The sequence below is a fragment of the Triticum aestivum genome, chromosome 3B (genome assembly GCF_018294505.1).
Source record: "Triticum aestivum cultivar Chinese Spring chromosome 3B, IWGSC CS RefSeq v2.1, whole genome shotgun sequence".
NCBI classification, from domain to species: Eukaryota; Viridiplantae; Streptophyta; class Magnoliopsida; order Poales; family Poaceae; genus Triticum; species Triticum aestivum.
The window spans coordinates 181,542,342-181,560,811 of record NC_057801.1 but is presented as its reverse complement, the minus strand read 5'-3'; the positions used below and the strand labels follow the sequence as shown (position 1 = coordinate 181,560,811).

The window sequence follows — 18,470 nt, the reverse complement described above, 5'->3', positions numbered from 1 at the left end:
ATGATCCTGTCGGATGACGGCAATGCCATTAGCCAAGACACCACCAGCAGAGGTTGCGCCTCCCACGGCCTCCATGTGCACCTGGATCGACTCTTCCTCGCCCGCGCACGGTTTGGCTAGAGCAAGACACACCACTCCTCTTCTGTGGCGGTGGCGGAGACCAGCGGCATGGCCTTCTCGAAGCAGGCGGAAGCGAGGTCAACGTAGTGGAAGAAGGGGGTATTCATGGCGGGCAGGGGGTCCTTTCGGATGTGCCGTCGAGGAGGAGTGATAACCCACAAGTGTAGGGGATCGTAACAGCTTTCGAGGGTAAAGTATTCAACCCAAATTTATTGATTCGACACAAGGGGAGCCAAAGAATATTCTTGAGTATTAGCAGTTGAGTTGTCAATTCAACCACACCTGGATAACTTAGTATCTGCAGCAAAGTATTTAGTAGCAAAAGTGGTATGATAATAAAGATAACGGTAGCAAAAGTAAAGATAAATGTTTTGGGCTTTTTGTAGTAGTTGTAACAGTAGCAACGGAAAAGTAAATAAGCGAAGAACAATATATGAAAAGCTCGTAGGCAATGGATCAGTGATGGATAATTATGCCGGATGCGAATTCCTCATGTAATAGTTATAACATAGGGTGACACAGAACTAGCTCCAATTCATCAATGTAATGTAGGCATGTATTCCGTAAATAGTCATACGTGCTTATGGAAAAGAACTTGCATGGCATCTTTTGTCCTACCCTCGCGTGGAAGCGGGGTCCTAGCGGACACTAAGGGATATTAAGGCCTCCTTTTAATAGAGAACCGGAACAAAGCATTAGCACATAGTGAATACATGAACTCCTCAAACTACGGTCATCACCGAGAAGTATCCCGATTATTGTCACTTCGGGGTTGTCGGATCATAACACATAATAGGTGACTATAGACTTGCAAGATAGGATCAAGAACACACATATATTCATGAAAACATAATAGGTTCAGATCTGAAATCATGGCACTCGGGCCCTAGTGACAAGCATTAAGCATAGCAAAGTCATAGCAACATCAATCTCAGAACATAGTGGATACTAGGGATCAAACCCTAACAAAACTAACTTGATTACATGGTAAATCTCATCCAACCCATCACCGTCCAGCAAGCGTGCGATGGAATTACTCACGCACGGCGGTGAGCATCATGAAATTGGTGATGGAGGATGGTTGATGATGACGACGGCGACGAATCCCCCTCTCCAGAGCCCCGAACGAACTCCAGACCAGCCCTCCCGAGAGAGATTAGGGCTTGGCGGCTCCGTGTCGTAAAACGCGATGAAACTTTCTCTCTTATTTTTTTCTCCCCGAATGTGAATATATGGAGTTGGAGTTGACGCCGGTGGAGGTCCAGGGGGCCCACGAGATAGGAGGCCGCGCCCTAGGGGGGGCGCCCCCTGTCTCATGGACAGGCTGTGGGCCCCTTGGCATTAATTCTTTCGCCAAAAATTCTTATTAATTCCAAAAAGTGCCTCCGTGGATTTCCAGGACATTACGAGAACTTTTCTTTTCTACACATAAAACAACATCATGGCAGTTCTGCTGAAAATAACGTCAGTCCAGGTTAGTTTCATTCAAATCATGCAAGTTAGAATCCAAAACAAGGACAAAAGTGTTTGGAAAAGTAGATACGTTGGAGACGTATCAAGGAGGAGGTCCAATGTCACGGCGTGAGGTTCAGAGGCGAAGGAGGGGTCCTTTTATCCCTCCTTTTGTAGGCGCACGCGACATTGGTGCATTAGATCATGTAGATGCTCGAACAACCCCGATTGGATGACAATTTTCTAGAGATGGACACGCAGAGAGGAGAGACCGACACAAATCATGTTTAAAAAAAATATAAATAAAGACAAAGCCTTTCGGTCTGATGAAGTACCCACCACATGCAAACTCATACTATCACGCAGAGCTGGGCCCATCACATGCAACCCTTCATAGCAGCGGACGTAGTCAAATTCGAAACGTATGCCACATGCACAAAGCAACAAACCTGCACCACGCGTCGGACGACATGCACGCATACATGTGCCCATGAAGAACGCGAAGGGGAGGAATATCAAAGGGCAAAACGGTGGTTAAGACGGAAGCGACAAGATCCAGTTGGATAACGACAAGTAGGACGTAGTCGAATCAAATTCCGCTGCAGGCGACATCAGACATCCAGCGGCCGATGCACACTGTCTGAAATCCTGCCGGGAACCACTAGATCCACCCCAGAGAATGTACCGCGTTATTTCCCCCAGTTGGCCCGACTTGTACTAATTAGAGAAAGTAAAAAAATAGAAAAAAAAAGAAACCGTACGCAATCAGGTCAACAGAACGACATGGCCCACACGCATGAAAATTAGTAAACGCACACACCGAATCACGAACCACGTTAACAAAATGGGAAATGCTTCCAGCCGGGGCGCCGGCCGAAATTTCCGCCGGCCTCGCGCAGGTCGTTGGATGCATCTCAATCGAGCGGCCCTATTTTACCTTCGCGTGTGTCCCCATCAACCACTTTTCTTCTTCTTGCCTTGTCTCTTCGCATAGCCTCATCCTCCCTTTCTTCTCGCGTGTCCCAGGCTCCCAACCACCACATGACCGCCATGGATTGTGTCAGCCGAGCTCACGCCCTTCCTTCCTCTCTCTCTCTCTCTCTCTCTCTCTCTCTCTCTCTCACAGACCGCTTTTCCCGCCATAGCTCGCCTCTTCCTCCCGGATTGTGTCGCCCGAGTCCGCCGCTTTGCTGGATCTGCGACCATGGCGAGCTGCGATGGTCACCGTGGGGTGAGCTACAACGGCAGCGCGACGAGCAGGGGCCATGACCACGGGATGTTGGGACCACTGGCGCACAGAAGCTGCAACCTCGTCATGGGGAGCTGCAACCGTTGAGGCCAAGAGCTACAACCCCTGTCAGCAGAGCAACAGGGACTCAGTAGTCACCGCAGGCACCGCGGTCACCATGGCCGGTTCCAGCAAATGTGACTGCTGGTTGCAGCAAACGCGAGCACGGGTTCCAGCACAAAATCTCGCTTGTTCCAACACCCGTTGGCCGTGGTTTTTGCTGGAGGCGACTGGCTGGTTGCAGCAAATGCGGCCACTGGTTCCAGGATCTGCGAGACACGGTTCCAACAAATCATCTCGTTGGTTCCAACATTTTTCCATCGATGTGTCTTTTGCTGGAGACAACGTGGGGGCATGGTTATTTTTGCTGGAACCGGCAGCCGCACTACTACAACCGTTGGCGCATTTGGCTGCAACCATCAACGAGGACAAAGCTGCAATGGCGGGGCGACGAGGCACCAAGCTGCAACGGTGGGGCGACGAGGCTGAAGGGAGCGACGCCGTGTTGGAACGTCGAGGCAACTTTCCTGCAACCTTACACGGATGAAGCTACTAGGCCATGGATGTGCTGCGGCGAGGGAGGCGTAAGTTTTGCTGGAGCCGGCGGCTTGATCGGCAGCGAGCACGGCTCGGTGGGGGCTGGAGCGTCACCACCGGCCAAGTCCCACGTTCCGTGGCCATGGATTGCGTTGACCAAGTGTTCGGTAGAGATGGGGAACGATTCACTCGCGAATCAAGCGGTCGGTGTGGGCCTAATCAAACGGCTGCGCTGTGACCGGCCAAAATTCGGCCGGTCGACCGGCGCCTAGTACTGTCCTAACAAAATTTACACCGAAAGAGTTAAGTCACCACAAAATTGTACTAAATCGCAGCAGGAGCCCAAATTAATACACGTGCCTGCACTCGATAGGTTCACAAGTTGCAATCAACCAAGTGGTGAAACGTGGGTGCGAAGTCTTGATTAGAAATAGGGGTTTTGGTATGTCTCCTTGTAACATAACTCGAGTATTTTGTTTCCCTAAAAAATAATCCGTAAATCTTTCCCGAATCCCTAAACCGACCGCCGCCGTCGCCGCCGCCGCCGCCAAGGAACCCCTGGCGGTTGCTATGGCGTCACCTGAGAAGCGATTCTGCCGTGGATCAGGGGAAACATTGGGTTCGTCTCACGCCGCCCGCTACCCCAGCCCTTGCAGGGAGGATCTCCGTGATACGCTGGAGGAGGTGGATGTAGTCGAACTCGAACCCCATGGCCAGCCGGCGCGCATGGTCACCGGTGCGTATAATGTGCACCCCTTTACTTCCACGCTCCACGCTCCACGGGGAAGGTTTCGGATGGATCTTGTTTGATTTGATCAATTACGTTGATGTAATTGCACATATTCAGATCCTGGTCAGATTGCCTGGCATGCCCTGGACCTCAAGTTCCCACGGGAGGAGAGCGAATCAGACTGGAGCGACTGGAGCGACGGCGATGACCGAGTGATTGACGGGGTGAAGAAAGATTGCCCAGGTACCTATATGTACCGCTAGATTAAATTTCCCCGAAATTTCAACCATGAGTAAGTTAACTTCCCTGGATTCCACACTAATTCTTCAGGGAATGAAGCAGTCGATGGTGATGAGGACGACAACTGCAATGGCCAAGTCGTTTACGAGGACAATAAACCAGACACGAAGATAATCTGCCCAGGTATCCAATTCTCTATTCAGTTGAAAAAAAACTTGTCACCACCCAGAGATCATCTGCCGATCTATGACACAATGATTCTCCAGGAAAGCTCTATCCTGAGAGCGAAGCAGAGGAAATTGAGCTGGAGTGGATTGAGAGGTACTGCAAGCAGATGGGAGAATACTCTAAACTGTTTGATGACATTCTGGCCCGGGAGCACCACGACGATTCTACTACTTTGCCTCCTTTTCCTATGAAACTGCTCCCTCCCACAACATCTCTATGCTTCATGGAGGGGTACTGCTACCACAGTGTTTATAAGACCCATGATACTTCTACCAGTAAGTGCCACTCATCCATAGTAGAGTAATATGTTTTTGTGCTGTCTGCTTAACAACTCACTCTGGTTCCTAATATATATTTGCAGCTCCATCAACTCTTGGATATCGCACACCACAACAGATGCTACAGTTCTTTTCAATGAGCTTACCAAGCTCTGGGCTCTCCTATCCCATTAGTGTGTATGGAATACTTGCTGTTCGCGATGACTTGGACCAGCGACGGAATTACCTCTTTAACTGTCCTAGAGATACTGCTGTAGAGATTGTGAATCAGGTAAATAAAGCTTGCTTTGTTTATAAAATTGCTGGATGCTGACCTATGATGTTCAACAGCTCAACTCTATGATAATTTTATGTCAGTCATCTAAGTTGATTTGTTTTGGATCTATTTATTATTTGCCTGGGTCCATTAAATGATCTGTGAGATGAGCTGCATTTTTTGTAAAAATAAATAATCAATAGCAAGCATTTGCGCTGTTAAGAAGCACTGCCATTTAACAGATCACATTAGTTTTTATATGATGTGCGTACTAATACAAGTACATACAAATCGTCATCTGGTTAATATACTTCAGTTTAGCACTTTATCTATTTCTTTTCACAAGTCATGAGTTGACTGCTTGTGTGCATTAAGATAGTTATAACTTTAATCAGCAAGATACTAGGCGTCTGTGGTTACTAATTGTGATTTTCCCTGTCTTAAACTTTTGGGAACGAGACATGGTAATAATACGGTTATAACTTAAACCAGCAAGCTTTTTGTGTATGATAGCGAGGTACCCATTCTTTTGGGACTGAGAGAGGGGTTATAATGTGTGTGAATATTTTGTACCCATTAATCTTTAAGCTGCCGAGATGAATGGGGTCAAAGTGATAAAATGACATTAAAGTCACATGCTTGCTTCCTTTCACCCAATATTTGATTTAGACGAACAGGCATGTCTTATGTGAGTTTGTACTGTTGGTACAGTACTAATGTATATCTTTGAAGGTTGATGTAGCTTGTTGGGTTCTAATAAGATATCAAATTGCAGGAATCCTTTGACTTGCCTCTTTGTAGCCCGTGTCGAGGAATATATGTACTGGACGAGGCACTACTAGAAGTTGATCTCTGGGTAAAGAAGGAAGGGAATGGATCAGCTGACAAGCATATACTTTCTGCATATGCTGAGATTGAAGTCCGTGCAAATTTTGATATTATGCTGGGTGGTCGGATTCCTGGTGTTGATTGCAACTTGGACCTGAAATACATGATCATTGCACGAAGTATTGAGGCGGTAGTACAAGTCTATGCAGAGGTTGACCATCCTCATCACGTGAAGTTCACTGCTTCAAGCACTGGCTATGACGATGAGATTGTGCTGTTTGATGACAAGATATCTGGGAGTGTGAAACTGTTCCAACATATTGTCGCGGTTAAGAGAAATGAAAATTTGGGGACTTTTCATGATGAGTATGTTGGACCCGTCAGTTCTCCCGATGACTCGATCCTTCAGTATGGCCAGTTTTTTGTGAGGGTGCTTTTTGCTCCAAAGAACTCTGCATGAAGCCCACCGCCGGCCTCCTGACAAACCGCGATTTAAGTGAAGACTCGATCCTTCAGTTTGGCCAGTTTTTTGTGAGGCTGCTCCAAAGAACTCCACATGAAGACCATCGCCGGCATCCTGACAAACTGCGGTTTAAGTGAAGGGCTGAAGGTGTCCTGTGCCTTCTACTTAGTATAGCAATATAGTCCAGTGTGTTAAGTTGAACCGCTGTAAACCTGGAACATGCTCAATGCGTGCATATTCTCTGCCTGCCTGCTATTGTGTTTTTGACTTGTATCATCCAGTGGTTGTGATGCTGTCGTTGAAACCTTGGCATGCACAATTTGCCAATTTGGTCAGCACAAAGTGTGTTTTGATGTTGGTATGAGGCAGGCAAAGTGAAGGCTGAAGGTGTCCTATGCTGTTCTAGCCTTCTACTCAGCAGTATTATACTACCTCTGACCCAAAATATAATAACATTTTTGACACTATGATAGTGCAAAAAATAATCTTACATTTTGAGGCGGAAGAGGAGTAGTAGTTTTAACAGTTGTAAACATGACCATGCTCTAAGTTCTATGGATGCATATTCTTTGCTTGTTGCTGTTTTGTTTTTGACTTGTAATATGTAATATTTTCATTCTAATTTTGATACATCATCCGGTGGTTGATGATGCTGCCATTGAAACTTTGGCATATGCACAGTTGGCCAATTTGTAAGCGCAAAGTGCGTTTTGATAGGCAATCGCTCGCTTTAAAAAATTCCCAAGTAGGATATCCTCAATGCTGTTCATCAAATCAGACACCCAAAACGTCTATAGACACGGGGCGGCCAATCGGCCATCTAACCTTATGCATCAAATATTTGCTCAATTTTTTTAACCTGTCACGGAGCTCTTCATTTTATTGCAATGAACAAGGTACACTATGTACATGGCCCAAGGCCAAAGAAACACAAAAGGAAAACATTTAGAGGCATTACATTATACTCTTTTTTTCCTTGACCACTTCTGAATGCAATTTGAGCTTGAACGTTTTCGGATGTGCCCACCTGCTCGGCCCTAGACAGGACCGCCTCATAACGGCGCCAATGCCCAATGGGGCACATGGTCTACTCGGCCATGTTGTATTGCGCACAGTTGCCCGACCTTTAGATCCCGCGATACCCAAAAGTCGGACGAAAAGACAGTCGGCCATGACCTAAGCCGACAAGCGGCCTGGACCATTGTAGTTGTTGTTCGCCTTCACTGGATTAGCCATGGAGTCAATAAACGCCCGGCCTCGATGAAATATTCTTCATTATAGACAGACGGGAGCCACGCCCGACTTTGGATGGACGGCTTCCACATTAGTGCCTGAGTACTGGTCGATGGATGAATTTAAGGTTTATTGGAGATGCCTAATACACTATGCTTCATAATTTTAAGGTCTCACAATCAATTAAGGTCTTTAATTTAGTATTGGGTTACCCAATTTTGATCTGGTCAACAATTTATCAAGCAGCTCTTTAGTTCAGTACACTATGCTTCCTAATTTTTACAGCCTCACAATCCACCGAGGTCTCCAATTTAGAATTGGATCATTCAATTTTGACCGGGTCAATAATTTCTCAATGAGTTCTTTTAATCAATTATGCTCTTTAGTCTTGGAGCTTTTTCACCCAATTGAGGTATACAATTTTGTATTTGGTTCATGATTTTGACAAAGTCAACGATTTTTTGAATCAATAGGCAACAACCAGCCTATAAAAAGATATAAGTCACGCGCACTCTCTCACCACCTAGAAAAAAAAGAAACGCCAACATATGATATGTAGCATCAATAGAGTATATGCATCCACCGATGTAGAAAATTCCTCATATAAGTATGGGTTCGTTAGCAGATAATACATAATCACATCGTGAAAGGCCCATTAAAAATTGTATTGTAAAATAAAAAGAATACACACTCCATCATCTCCCTCACTCGCCGACCCAAATACTCGTTCCAAAATATAATGTGTATCTGTTTTTTGAAAATCAAATTTCTTTAAGTCTGACCAAGGTCAAAGCAAAAAAAATCAACATCGACGATAAGAAAAAAAATCATTTCATGGTGAATCTAACGATAGTGATTTGATATTATGAATATTGGCATATTTCTCTATAAATTTGGTCAAACTTATTGAGGTTTTACTTCTCCAAAAAGTAAAAAATTATATTCTACTCCCTCCGTCTCATAATGTATGACGTTTTTTGACACTACACTAGTATAAAAAAACGTCTTACATTATGGGACGGAGGGAGTACGTCTTATATTTTGCACAGACACAGTAACTTTTTTATGAATGAGTTGGCCTCGCCGGCTCAACAGGCTTTGAACTTTTTTATGAAAATTCAACAACACCAACCGCGCGGCAGCGCGCCAACCCTTCTAGTCTAGTATTAATCTACGCCTTCCGAATTGTGAGCGATCGCCCCGGCGTAATGGCCGCAGATGCAGTCGCCGACTCGGAACCCTACCTCGTATTGGGCGCGTGACGTGCCATGGGTCTATATATAGCCATGACATGGATGGCCCTGCGATCAACTAGATAGAAATCGAACCGATCGATGTCTTCGCCGGCTGCTCTGCCCGCAGATGAGATACCCATGGGTCTGGTGCGCCTCGGAAGGCAACATCTGCAATTGGACAACCACTTCTCCGATACGTGCCGCCGGGACCGCTTCTGCCTGCGCTGCAACGTGGCTTACTGCTCCCACTGCTGCGGCAATCACCACTTTCACCCGGAGTGGCCGGACCTCCGGGTCCTCCCCATCGACCTTGACACCGAAGGCCGGCCCATATTCCCAACCCGGACGGCGCCGGCGCCGGACGGGTACCCGATACCGCCGGATGTAGCCAAGTTCATGAGGGCGCAGGACTACACCTCGCCGTTACCAAGGGATGCCTTCTGCATTCACTGTTCCAAGTCCTTCCGCGCCGACGTCTGCGCCCACCACGGCGACCACGCGCGCCTCCGGGACTGCGTGCTCCGCATCGAGAAGCGCGGCTGGAGGATCTGCATCAGGTGCGTGGGCAACGAGTGGTGGGTGCCCCACATCGGCATAGCGCTCGGAGATCCGGTGCACGTGGACGAGCAGGGGCGGTACGAGCTTCTCCCAGTGCTGACGCGGGTACGGGGTCCGTGCGTGGGGTGTGGCATCGGCGCCCATCGGATTCCACGCGAGTTCTTCCCGTTCTGCTCCGAGACTTGCACCCGCAAACACATTCGCCGCATTGAAGAACGCCGGGAGGCCAGGCTCGCCGCTCGGCGCTTGTAGTGTAGTAATCAGGTCAGAGGAGTAGCTTTAATCGTCTCTACTACTTGTACGCAGGTTTGTAAGTCGGACATGAGTTCTTATAGATCTTTAATTTGACTAGTGAAATATGTTATGTACGCCATAAAAATAGTTGGTTTGTCGTCAAGATGAAGTTTCTAAACATACTTCCTCGGTTTCTTTCTACTCTTCAAATAAGATTTATCTGAAGTCAAACTTCATAGAGTTTAATCAACTTTATAGAAAAATATCAACATTCATGATACGACATTCAGTGCATCATGAAATTTATTTTTATGACGGTGGTATTGCACATGTTGATATTTTTTAATATAGATCGATGGCTACTCCTCCGATGCGAAATTGCGCATCATTCGCATGCCTGTAGCAGCTTCAAATAGATCATATATTAATTCTCTCTCTAACAATATAGAAAAAAGGAGTCTGTGCGCCGAGATCCGCCATAAAAGGTCCAAGTCATAGCAAGTGAGAAGCTATCCGGCTTAATGGCCCGCGGGTCTGACACAAGGTTAGAATCTGAACTCTTCGAGAGTGGTATCTCACTGATGGCTCCAACCCCCCCCCCCAAGGGGGCTTTGTTCGCCTTCCACCTAAGTTGCACAGGAAAGGCCCAAAGCCAATCCCAGGAAACAATAAAGCTTCATAGGAACAGGTAGTCCGCATCTTCACAGACATGTCTATTTCACCGAGCCTCTCTCCGAGACATTGCCCAGATCGTTACGCCTTTCGTGCGGTCGGAACTTACCCTTGGTCACACCTTACGAAATTTGACTTGAGACTAATCTTATATGTGAGTAAAATAAAAGAAATGGAGGGAGCATATTTTTATGGCATATTACACGTATTTTATCTTTGAATTGAAGACTTAAAATCCATTGTTTCTGGTTTCTTCATCTAGGGGTTGTATTACACATAAGTTGAAAGCGTTTTTTTTTACTTCTTATTAAGTTTTGTCGCTAGGGCACATGAGTTGAATGCACTTTTACACTTCTTATGTTTTCTCGCTTCGTTTTAGGGTTGCATGACCATCCTTGAGAGTGCTCAGTTTGCGTTTGAACTCTGAACGAATAAAAAAGGCACCGGTATACTCCTAGTTCATCCTACATTCAATATGCATGATTTTTTCGCAGGTAATTCAATATGCAAGTTCTCTATGTATTATTCTAGAATATATGTGTGATAAATTTTAGCATTCACTACCGGGACTCAGAGAGATCTCAACCCCACTAGGATAATTGGGAAATTACTATTTCAACTGACCAAATCACCATATATTGAGTAAAAATAGGTGGTTACCTTTTTTAACAACAACTAGGCTCAAATTGAATTTGGTGGGAGGAGAGGGGGGGGGGGGGGGGGGGGGGGTCGTGGATATGCATACCCTTGGATAGATGGAACTTTTTAGAAAACAACCTGACTATGTTAAGCAGAAACAGTAGAGTTTACATAGTCCTAGACATAAAGAGTTTTTAGATATATTATGTGCATCGACATTTGAATCCCGTCCTCCATGGCGAAAAGAAACTCACTAGCTTCATTCTTCAACCTTCGTATCTCCTTGATATGCATTGCATTCTCACCCATTGATCCTTCTTCAATGCTTCTGATGACATTTGCACTGTCTGGCGCAATAATCACCGCCTTCGACCCATGGATAGCTGGATATCCAGTGGATATGGATATTAGCAGCACTCATGACCCATGGGACTTTTACGGATGGGCAATGGGTGTTTTGGTGGACATGCACATGGATTTGTATTAGCTCTATTGTTCAAACCCGCCCCATTATCATCCCTGGTGAAAGCTATATATATGAATACACATGAATACACAAAGGTTGTGGATCTTTTTATTGATAGACGTTAGAATGAGAGGGGGGGGGGGGGGGGGGGGGAGGGGTACATCACATGGCATAACCACAAGACGATGAGCAAAGAGACATGAGATGCTTGGTCCAAATAAAAGCTACTCCCTCCGTTCCGAAATAATTGTCGTTGGGGGCATCATTCCGACTAGGTGAAATAGTGTGAAAGTACAATACTACCCCCGATTTGAAATCCATCGGGAGGCGTCTTCCTCCGTCGCTCCTCCACTCCGCCAGGCTTCTCCGCCGTCGCTGCTCCCTTTCGCCGGGCTCCTCCGTCATCCGCATCTCCAGCGTCCTTCCCTGCCGCGGTCCGCAGCTCCCTCGCCGGCCGGCCGCCCTTCCCCGCCGTGGTCCGCAGCTCCCTCATCGGCCGCCCTTCCGCGCCAAGATCCGCAGCTCCCTCGCCGGCCGCCCTTCTCACCGGCTGCCTGCTCTGCCACAACTTCGGATCCTTCGCTGCTGGCTACAGATCCTTCGGCGGCCGCCTCCCCCCACTCCAATCAAGAGCTCAAGGTCAGCCGCTGCGCTGTCCACTTCTGCTGCTCCTCTCGTCTCTGCTCCTCTCCACTCCAATCAAGAGAATCTGCAATTGATTCAAAAAAATAGGTCAATTGATGTCAATTTGATTAACTAAATCATCCAAAAACCAGAATGATAAGTCCATATGCTACTGTTGATCCCAAGACCGGAATGACAAGTTCAGGTGTTCCTCAATTGAGGAATTTGATTAACTAAGTCATCCAAAAACCAGAATGATAAGGCCCCATGCTACTGTTGATCCCAATTTTGATGCATATCAATTGCTGTTTGAGTTCTCCAAATGAACATGAGTACTCCTCAATTTTGATATGAAATCACCATGATACTGTAGGTCCTTAAGCCCTCCTGTCAAATAAAATAATGTACTGATCTTGAAATACTCCTGTCAAACAAAATAATGTACTCCTCTGACAGGAAGATCCTTAAGCCCTCTCTGACAGGAAGATCTTTCATTGGCACAAAAGGGGTACCACGAAAACAAAATAAACATTTGAGCGAAACAAAATAAATGGAGTACTCCCTCTCAAAATTGAACATTGGTAAAACTGATTAGTCGACGAAAGTCGCTGTATAGTTGACGAATCGCTGTATAGTCGCCCTAAGTCGCTGTATAGTCGCGAGTCGCGCTGATTTTTGGAAAACGACTTGGCGATTAGTCGGCGACTAATCAGCGACTCAAAAACCAGGGAAAGTAGTGCTGCCACTCCTAATTAACTGAAGAAGATCTTGAGCCTTTTAAACTACAGCAGCAACAGTATACAGATAAGCAATCATTTTTATGCTCTGCTCATCATATCCGGACAGAAAATTACTCATCGAACTAAATAATCAACTTGGTACAGGTAACTTAATTTACTTGAATTCAGGGTACAAAATAATCACAGGAGTCTTGCTTCAAAATGCGCAGGCAGGATTCTATGTTCGCCACATCAAATAATCATAACTCTAAATCACAGTTAAATAATGTATGTGTATCAAACCAAAGAGGAAGTTCTCTTCCAAACAGAATCATTGGTGCTAACACAAAGCTAAATGACAAAAACACCACAATCTTCTGAAATTAAGGGACGTATTTGCTTTCGAAGTGTTCAGACTCTGCCCATACTCAGTAATCTGAAAACTGTACCAAGAGACAAAACAACAACATCATCTGAAGTTGAACGTACCTGCCCATCTTTGAGCACGCCCCTGTAAACCCGGACGAAGCCGCCCTTGCCGATGAGGTTCTTGTCGCTGAACATGCCGGTGGCCTCCTCCATCTCCTTGAGGGTGAACACCATGGAGTAGTTGCGCTTCTTCGGCGCGGGCAGCGGCAGCGGCTCCTTCACCTGCCACAGCTCGGCCGTCTTGTACACCCCTACAGAAGAAAAAAATCAGATAACCAAATTCTCATGGCATACTTTTTTTCTTTTGGAAGTTTTCATGGCATACTTTGAAGAATGTTGCACTGAAGAAGCAGATGATCATACAGTAACAAATCACTTTGCCAACAACAAAGTGGGAATGAAATAGAGGGTTGCACTCACAAGGATTCAACTGGTCAAGTGATTTGCTTCTCCTCTCATTCCAACCACAACCCAATCTTCAGTCATCTCACTGGTGTTGCAGGTTCAGTGTGATGACAGTGCTCGACCGTCTCCGTTATTGACTTGCTGATGATCTTGATTGCTTGGACCGGCAAGACTGCTGGCAGTACCAACCAGGACCTAAACCGGAGCATAATCAAGAGTAAGCATGTCCAATTAGGCACGGTAAAGAGAATGGGAGACACAATAAAACAACAAAATGAAATTCAGTAAACAAAAACACTAGACATAGTCCATCAATGTGTATTTCTGGAACTGAAAATAGTGAAATGTCATATGGACAACACATTTATTTTCTCGGCTTGATTGTATTCGTAGCAGGAGTATCAAGATTCAGTTTCAGGCTTTTGTTAGTTGGTCTTGGTCATAACATTTGAGGCTAGATATCCTACAGGTTTTAATACAGTGGTCAACAGATAAACATAGCATTGGAGTACCTTTTTTTAACTTTGTATCTTCTGGTGTACCTTTTTTTAACAGTATTGGAATAAACACAGTGGTCATAGCATTGGAATAAACATTGACAAAGCAAGATCAACACTAGAAGAAACTTACTGGATTATTATCCCGGAGTACCTTTTTTTAACTTTGTATCTTCTGGCATTGTGTGAGAGGGCTGTGATGCAGCAAGCTGTAGTGTAGAGCAGTGGTGTACTGTTGTGAGTACAACCATCTTCCTTTCCTTTAACTTTGTTATTGTTGTTGTCAGTTAAGTGCTTTTGAAAGCACTTGGCATAAAAATTCAGTTAAGTGATTCCAAAAGCACTTTGCTGAATATTAATGCACATAGGTGCATAAAAATTCAGTTAAGTGCTTTTGAAAGCACTTTGCTGAATTTTAATATCTTCTACTTCTACTACAATTCATTTGATTTTAGTTAACTCAAGTTCATTTTAAGAGAAGAGAAGTCAAGAGAAGGAGGGTACTCCTGCTACAATTCATTTAATGTTAGTTAACTCAAGTTCATGTACTGAAAAATCATTTAGTTTTAAATTAAAAAACAAGTTTCAGTTAATTAAAATTAACTAAAAAAGTTTTAGTTCGTTTACTCAAGCAGGAGCACACTTGCTACACTTGCTATTGATGCTCCTGTGCTCACTAAATGGAGTAATTCAGTTAACACTGATCTAGTGTTAACAAATGTGCTCACTAAATACAGCATAAAATCTTTGACATCAGCCATTGACTAAATGTGCTCACTAAACTGAACATTGGTAACACTGTAGCTAACTAACTAAAATTACAGGTCCTGGGCTACAAATGCTGCCATGTTTGTATGCACATTCTTGTGCAGTTTCTGCTGCATGTTGGAATACAAAAAGGAAACCAAACATGTTGGAATACAAGTTGGAGTACAAGCGCTAATCAATAATATCAGGTCTCTCACCTCAGCATGCTTGGTTAAGTATTTTTGTTAACCCCTTCACTGCCACAAACTGTCCATCAGCAAGCTGTCCTTTGTACACCTCAGCATGCCGTCCCTTTTCAACCAAATTATCTACAGAAACATTGTACATTCAGTTTTCAGCTGGAACATGAAGCAAAACAAATCAAGAAAATGCAAGATTACTTGTCTTAAATGTACTCTAAATCTTGCAACCACTACTCCAAAACAGTACTGAAAAACTACTGCGCCTAAAACAGTACTGAATCTGATTTGGCGCGCGGGGAGGCAGTCGATGGCCTCCCGGACACGCTCGGCCGTCGACAGGCCGGGCTTCGTCAGGCTGACGTTCTGCTCCGGGGTGTCTGCATTGCGGCAACAGCGGCAAACGGTTTTTCTGAATCAGAATCAATCAAGATTAAGGAAGTAATTTGGTGTTTGTCAGAGTGCAGTGCAGCAGGGAGAACCTTCCCAGCGGTGGGTCGAGGTAAACAGTGGCGGCTCGGGGATCTCAGCTTCGGAGACAAGCTGCAAACAGAGCAGAGCAGAGCGTCAGAGAAGAAGAAGCAGAGCAATTCAGCAGAAAGTAAAAACACCATAGCAGAGTCAAAAATAACTGTGCCCAGATATTGTTTTGGTGAAACTGTACTGATCGGTGCTTACGGCTGAACAACAACATCATCCACATGCATGTGGAGGTGAGAATTACTAGAATTGTGAGGCTCGGGCATAAAAAAAAAAGAGAAGCGTTCATCACAAGTGAAGTGCATGCACCTTGTTGATGAGATTGTCCTTCTTTAGGATGTAGAGCAGGACCCAGCCCACCACCGGCATCTCCAGGACCCACATGAAGATCTTCACCAGAAGCCCGGCGACCAGCGGAGCTGGTCAACGGAATTCACAATTCAGAATTTAGAATTCAGCAGCAAGAAGAGAAGACCCATTAGAATTGCACTGAATACCACCAAATTTGGTATACTGAAAAACTACTGCAACCAAAACAATACTATACTTCATTTTCTTCCGAAATTAAGCTACTGCATTACTGAGGCTTCATGTGCAAAAAAATAACAGTAGCTACTACTGCTTTCAGTAGCACAAGAACTACTCCAAGAGAGATAATTAATGTTAACAGTTTCTTTTCCATGCTTCTTTGCCAATTGATGATGCAGCAGATTTTAAAGAAGAAAATCAGGAAGAGGAACTTTGCCTCCAACAAGTCTGGAGGATGGTGGATCAACCTTTTTTCCACTGGTGGATGGACTCAGTGGCGGATCTAGGATTTTAGACCAGGGTGGTCCACCTAAAAAAATAGAACAAATATGACATGTGTACATTCTAATTAGTTTACCAATACCATGTAGAATTATAAATAGATCAATATGGTCGAATGTGGTTTTACAAACATACTGCAATTCTTAATTATGTCTTTTTCTAAACTTGCTCTTGAGTAAACTCATGGTAGAAAATCAACACTTATCGTCGCCGCCGGCTGAAGCAATAATAAGTCTAGAAGCAAGCACACCAAATTATGATATATATGCCTCTTTGTTTGAAATTGGGTTGAAACCGTGGCTGCTACACGCCTCCAGTGAAGCCAACCTGCCAAGGAGCGGGATGGATGTGAAGAGCCAAGGAGCATACCACTACTGAATGCAGTTTGCTCTACACGCGCCACAGCTGAAAAGTTCAGAATTCGTACAAAATATCTAGTCAATCTCCATGTAAATTCGTCTAAATCAGAGCAACAATGGGGGCAGGGGAATGGCCGGATGGATTACCTCTCTCAGAAAAAGGCAACGGGTTGAGCGGCCGAGACTAGGCACTAGCTGCGGCAGCTGGGAGCCCCTGCGCGAACAGCAGCTAGCCGGGCGGGGCAGGCCGCAGCCCGTTGGCGTCAGACCAGGGCGGTGGCTCCGGGCGGCCGGGAGGGGCCAGCGAAGCCGCGACAGCGAGGCAGGCAGCTGACGGCTGATCGAAATCAGTGGAGACGGCCAGTCGGGAGAGGCACTAGGTCTGGTTTGCTCGTGGGCGTGGCCGCGTGTGGGTCGGGACGTGCATTAGGCTGTTGTTGGGCTTTTTTCCCCAGTGGCCCATCTCCTCGTAACATATAGTATACAGGCCGGCCTAAAATCCCAGGGTGGGCCGCGGCCCACCCTGGCCACCCTGTAGCTCCGCCCCTGGATGGACTGGATGGAGCTGGTAACTGAATTTATTCAAATTGGTGAAGTGAAAAGAGGAGGACCTTTAGTGGTGGATGTGTGTTTGAATTATGCCCCCGCTCACTGAATGATTTGCAATTTCTGAATGGTTTTCAAGTCTGGACTCTGAGATGCAAATACCGAAAGGAGGTCCCGGGAGTGTTTTCTTGTGATGAGTAAGAAGAATCTACAGTATGAGTAGCTCTGCAGTGTGCGTACCTAGTCAATGGTCTGTACGACGACGTGTGCACGACGACAACGTGGAGGCTCCGCTGCCACTCTAGGTCCGCTCAGGCGCTGCTCCGACTCGTCAGATCCGCCGCTCTGCTGCTCCGCCGCCACTCTAGGTCCGCTCGGGCGTTGCTCCGACTCGTGAGATCCGTCGCTCTAGGTCCCCTCGGGCGCCGCTCCACATCCACGCCCCCTATCCCATATCCAGCTCTGGCGCTGCTACACATCCATGCCTCCGTCACAGAGAAGCTCGTCGCCGACGCAAAAAGAATCAATTTTGCCTACGGGGTGTGAGTGAAGGCTGGGTGGTGGGGAGAAAGGGGCGGTGGAAGAGGCCGGCGATGGGAATAGGAAGAGTCCGGTGACGAGGAGAGGGGGAAGGCGGCAACGAGGAAAGGGAGTGGCCGGCCACCGAGAGGAGAGGCCGGCGAGGGGGAGGCGACGAGGGAAGGGGATAAGGTGGCCGGCGAGGGAGAGGAGAGGGAGAGCGAGCGAGAGCAAGCGAGCGGTGCGAGCAAGCGAGCGGATAAGGTGGAAGGGTAAATCTGGAAAGTGAGAAAAAATTATAGCGTTGCGAAATTTGTACTAGGATTGCCGAGCGACAATTATTTCGGAACGGAGGGAGTACAACACAAGACCTGACGAGTCGTCGCCAAAATGATGGCTCGTGAAGGGAAATGATGCCTGATAACCCACAAGTATAGGGGATCGCAACAGTTTTCGAGGGTAGAGTATTCAACCCAAATTTATTGATTCGACACAAGGGAGCCAAAGAATATTCTCAAGTATTAGCAGATGAGTTGTCAATTCAACCACACCTGAAAGACTTAATATCTGCAGCAAAGTATTTAGTAGCAAAGTAGTATGGAAGTAACGGTAACGGTGGCAAAAGTAACAATAGTAGTTTTGTGGCAATCGTAACAGTGGCAATGGAGAAGTAACTAA

At 46.0% G+C, this 18,470-nt stretch overlaps 2 protein-coding genes across 19 annotated transcripts; one reads left to right on the top strand and one right to left on the bottom strand.

The window, feature by feature from the left end:
- Positions 1–3,873: 3,873 nt before the first annotated feature.
- LOC123065169 (uncharacterized) lies at positions 3,874–6,755 on the top strand. Its single transcript, XM_044488518.1, has 6 exons — positions 3,874–4,133; positions 4,245–4,370; positions 4,458–4,550; positions 4,634–4,870; positions 4,957–5,144; positions 5,905–6,755. The coding sequence occupies exons 1-6, from the start codon at positions 3,968–3,970 to the stop codon at positions 6,415–6,417; spliced, it is 1,323 nt and encodes a 440-aa protein (XP_044344453.1). The 5' UTR covers positions 3,874–3,967; the 3' UTR covers positions 6,418–6,755.
- Positions 6,756–11,643: 4,888 nt separating this feature from the next.
- On the bottom strand, positions 11,644–17,109 carry LOC123069264 (fatty acid amide hydrolase). Of its 18 annotated transcripts, none has more exons than XR_006432413.1 (9): positions 16,875–17,109; positions 15,868–16,773; positions 15,561–15,621; positions 15,280–15,458; positions 15,097–15,207; positions 14,286–14,340; positions 13,650–13,829; positions 13,290–13,480; positions 11,644–12,166 (listed from the first exon to the last, which is right to left on the bottom strand). XR_006432413.1 is itself a non-coding variant. In XM_044492077.1 (8 exons), exons 2-6 carry the CDS (start codon positions 16,733–16,735, stop codon positions 15,133–15,135), a joined length of 465 nt encoding a protein of 154 aa, XP_044348012.1. In that variant the 5' UTR covers positions 16,736–16,773; positions 16,875–17,109; the 3' UTR covers positions 11,644–12,166; positions 13,290–13,480; positions 13,650–15,132. The 18 variants fall into 18 exon arrangements, 2 of the variants coding, with proteins under 2 accessions (XP_044348012.1, XP_044348013.1); XR_006432409.1 differs by having other exon boundaries at positions 14,265–14,397; positions 15,357–15,458; XR_006432410.1 differs by having other exon boundaries at positions 14,286–14,397; positions 15,357–15,458.
- Between the last annotated feature and the right edge of the window lie 1,361 nt (positions 17,110–18,470).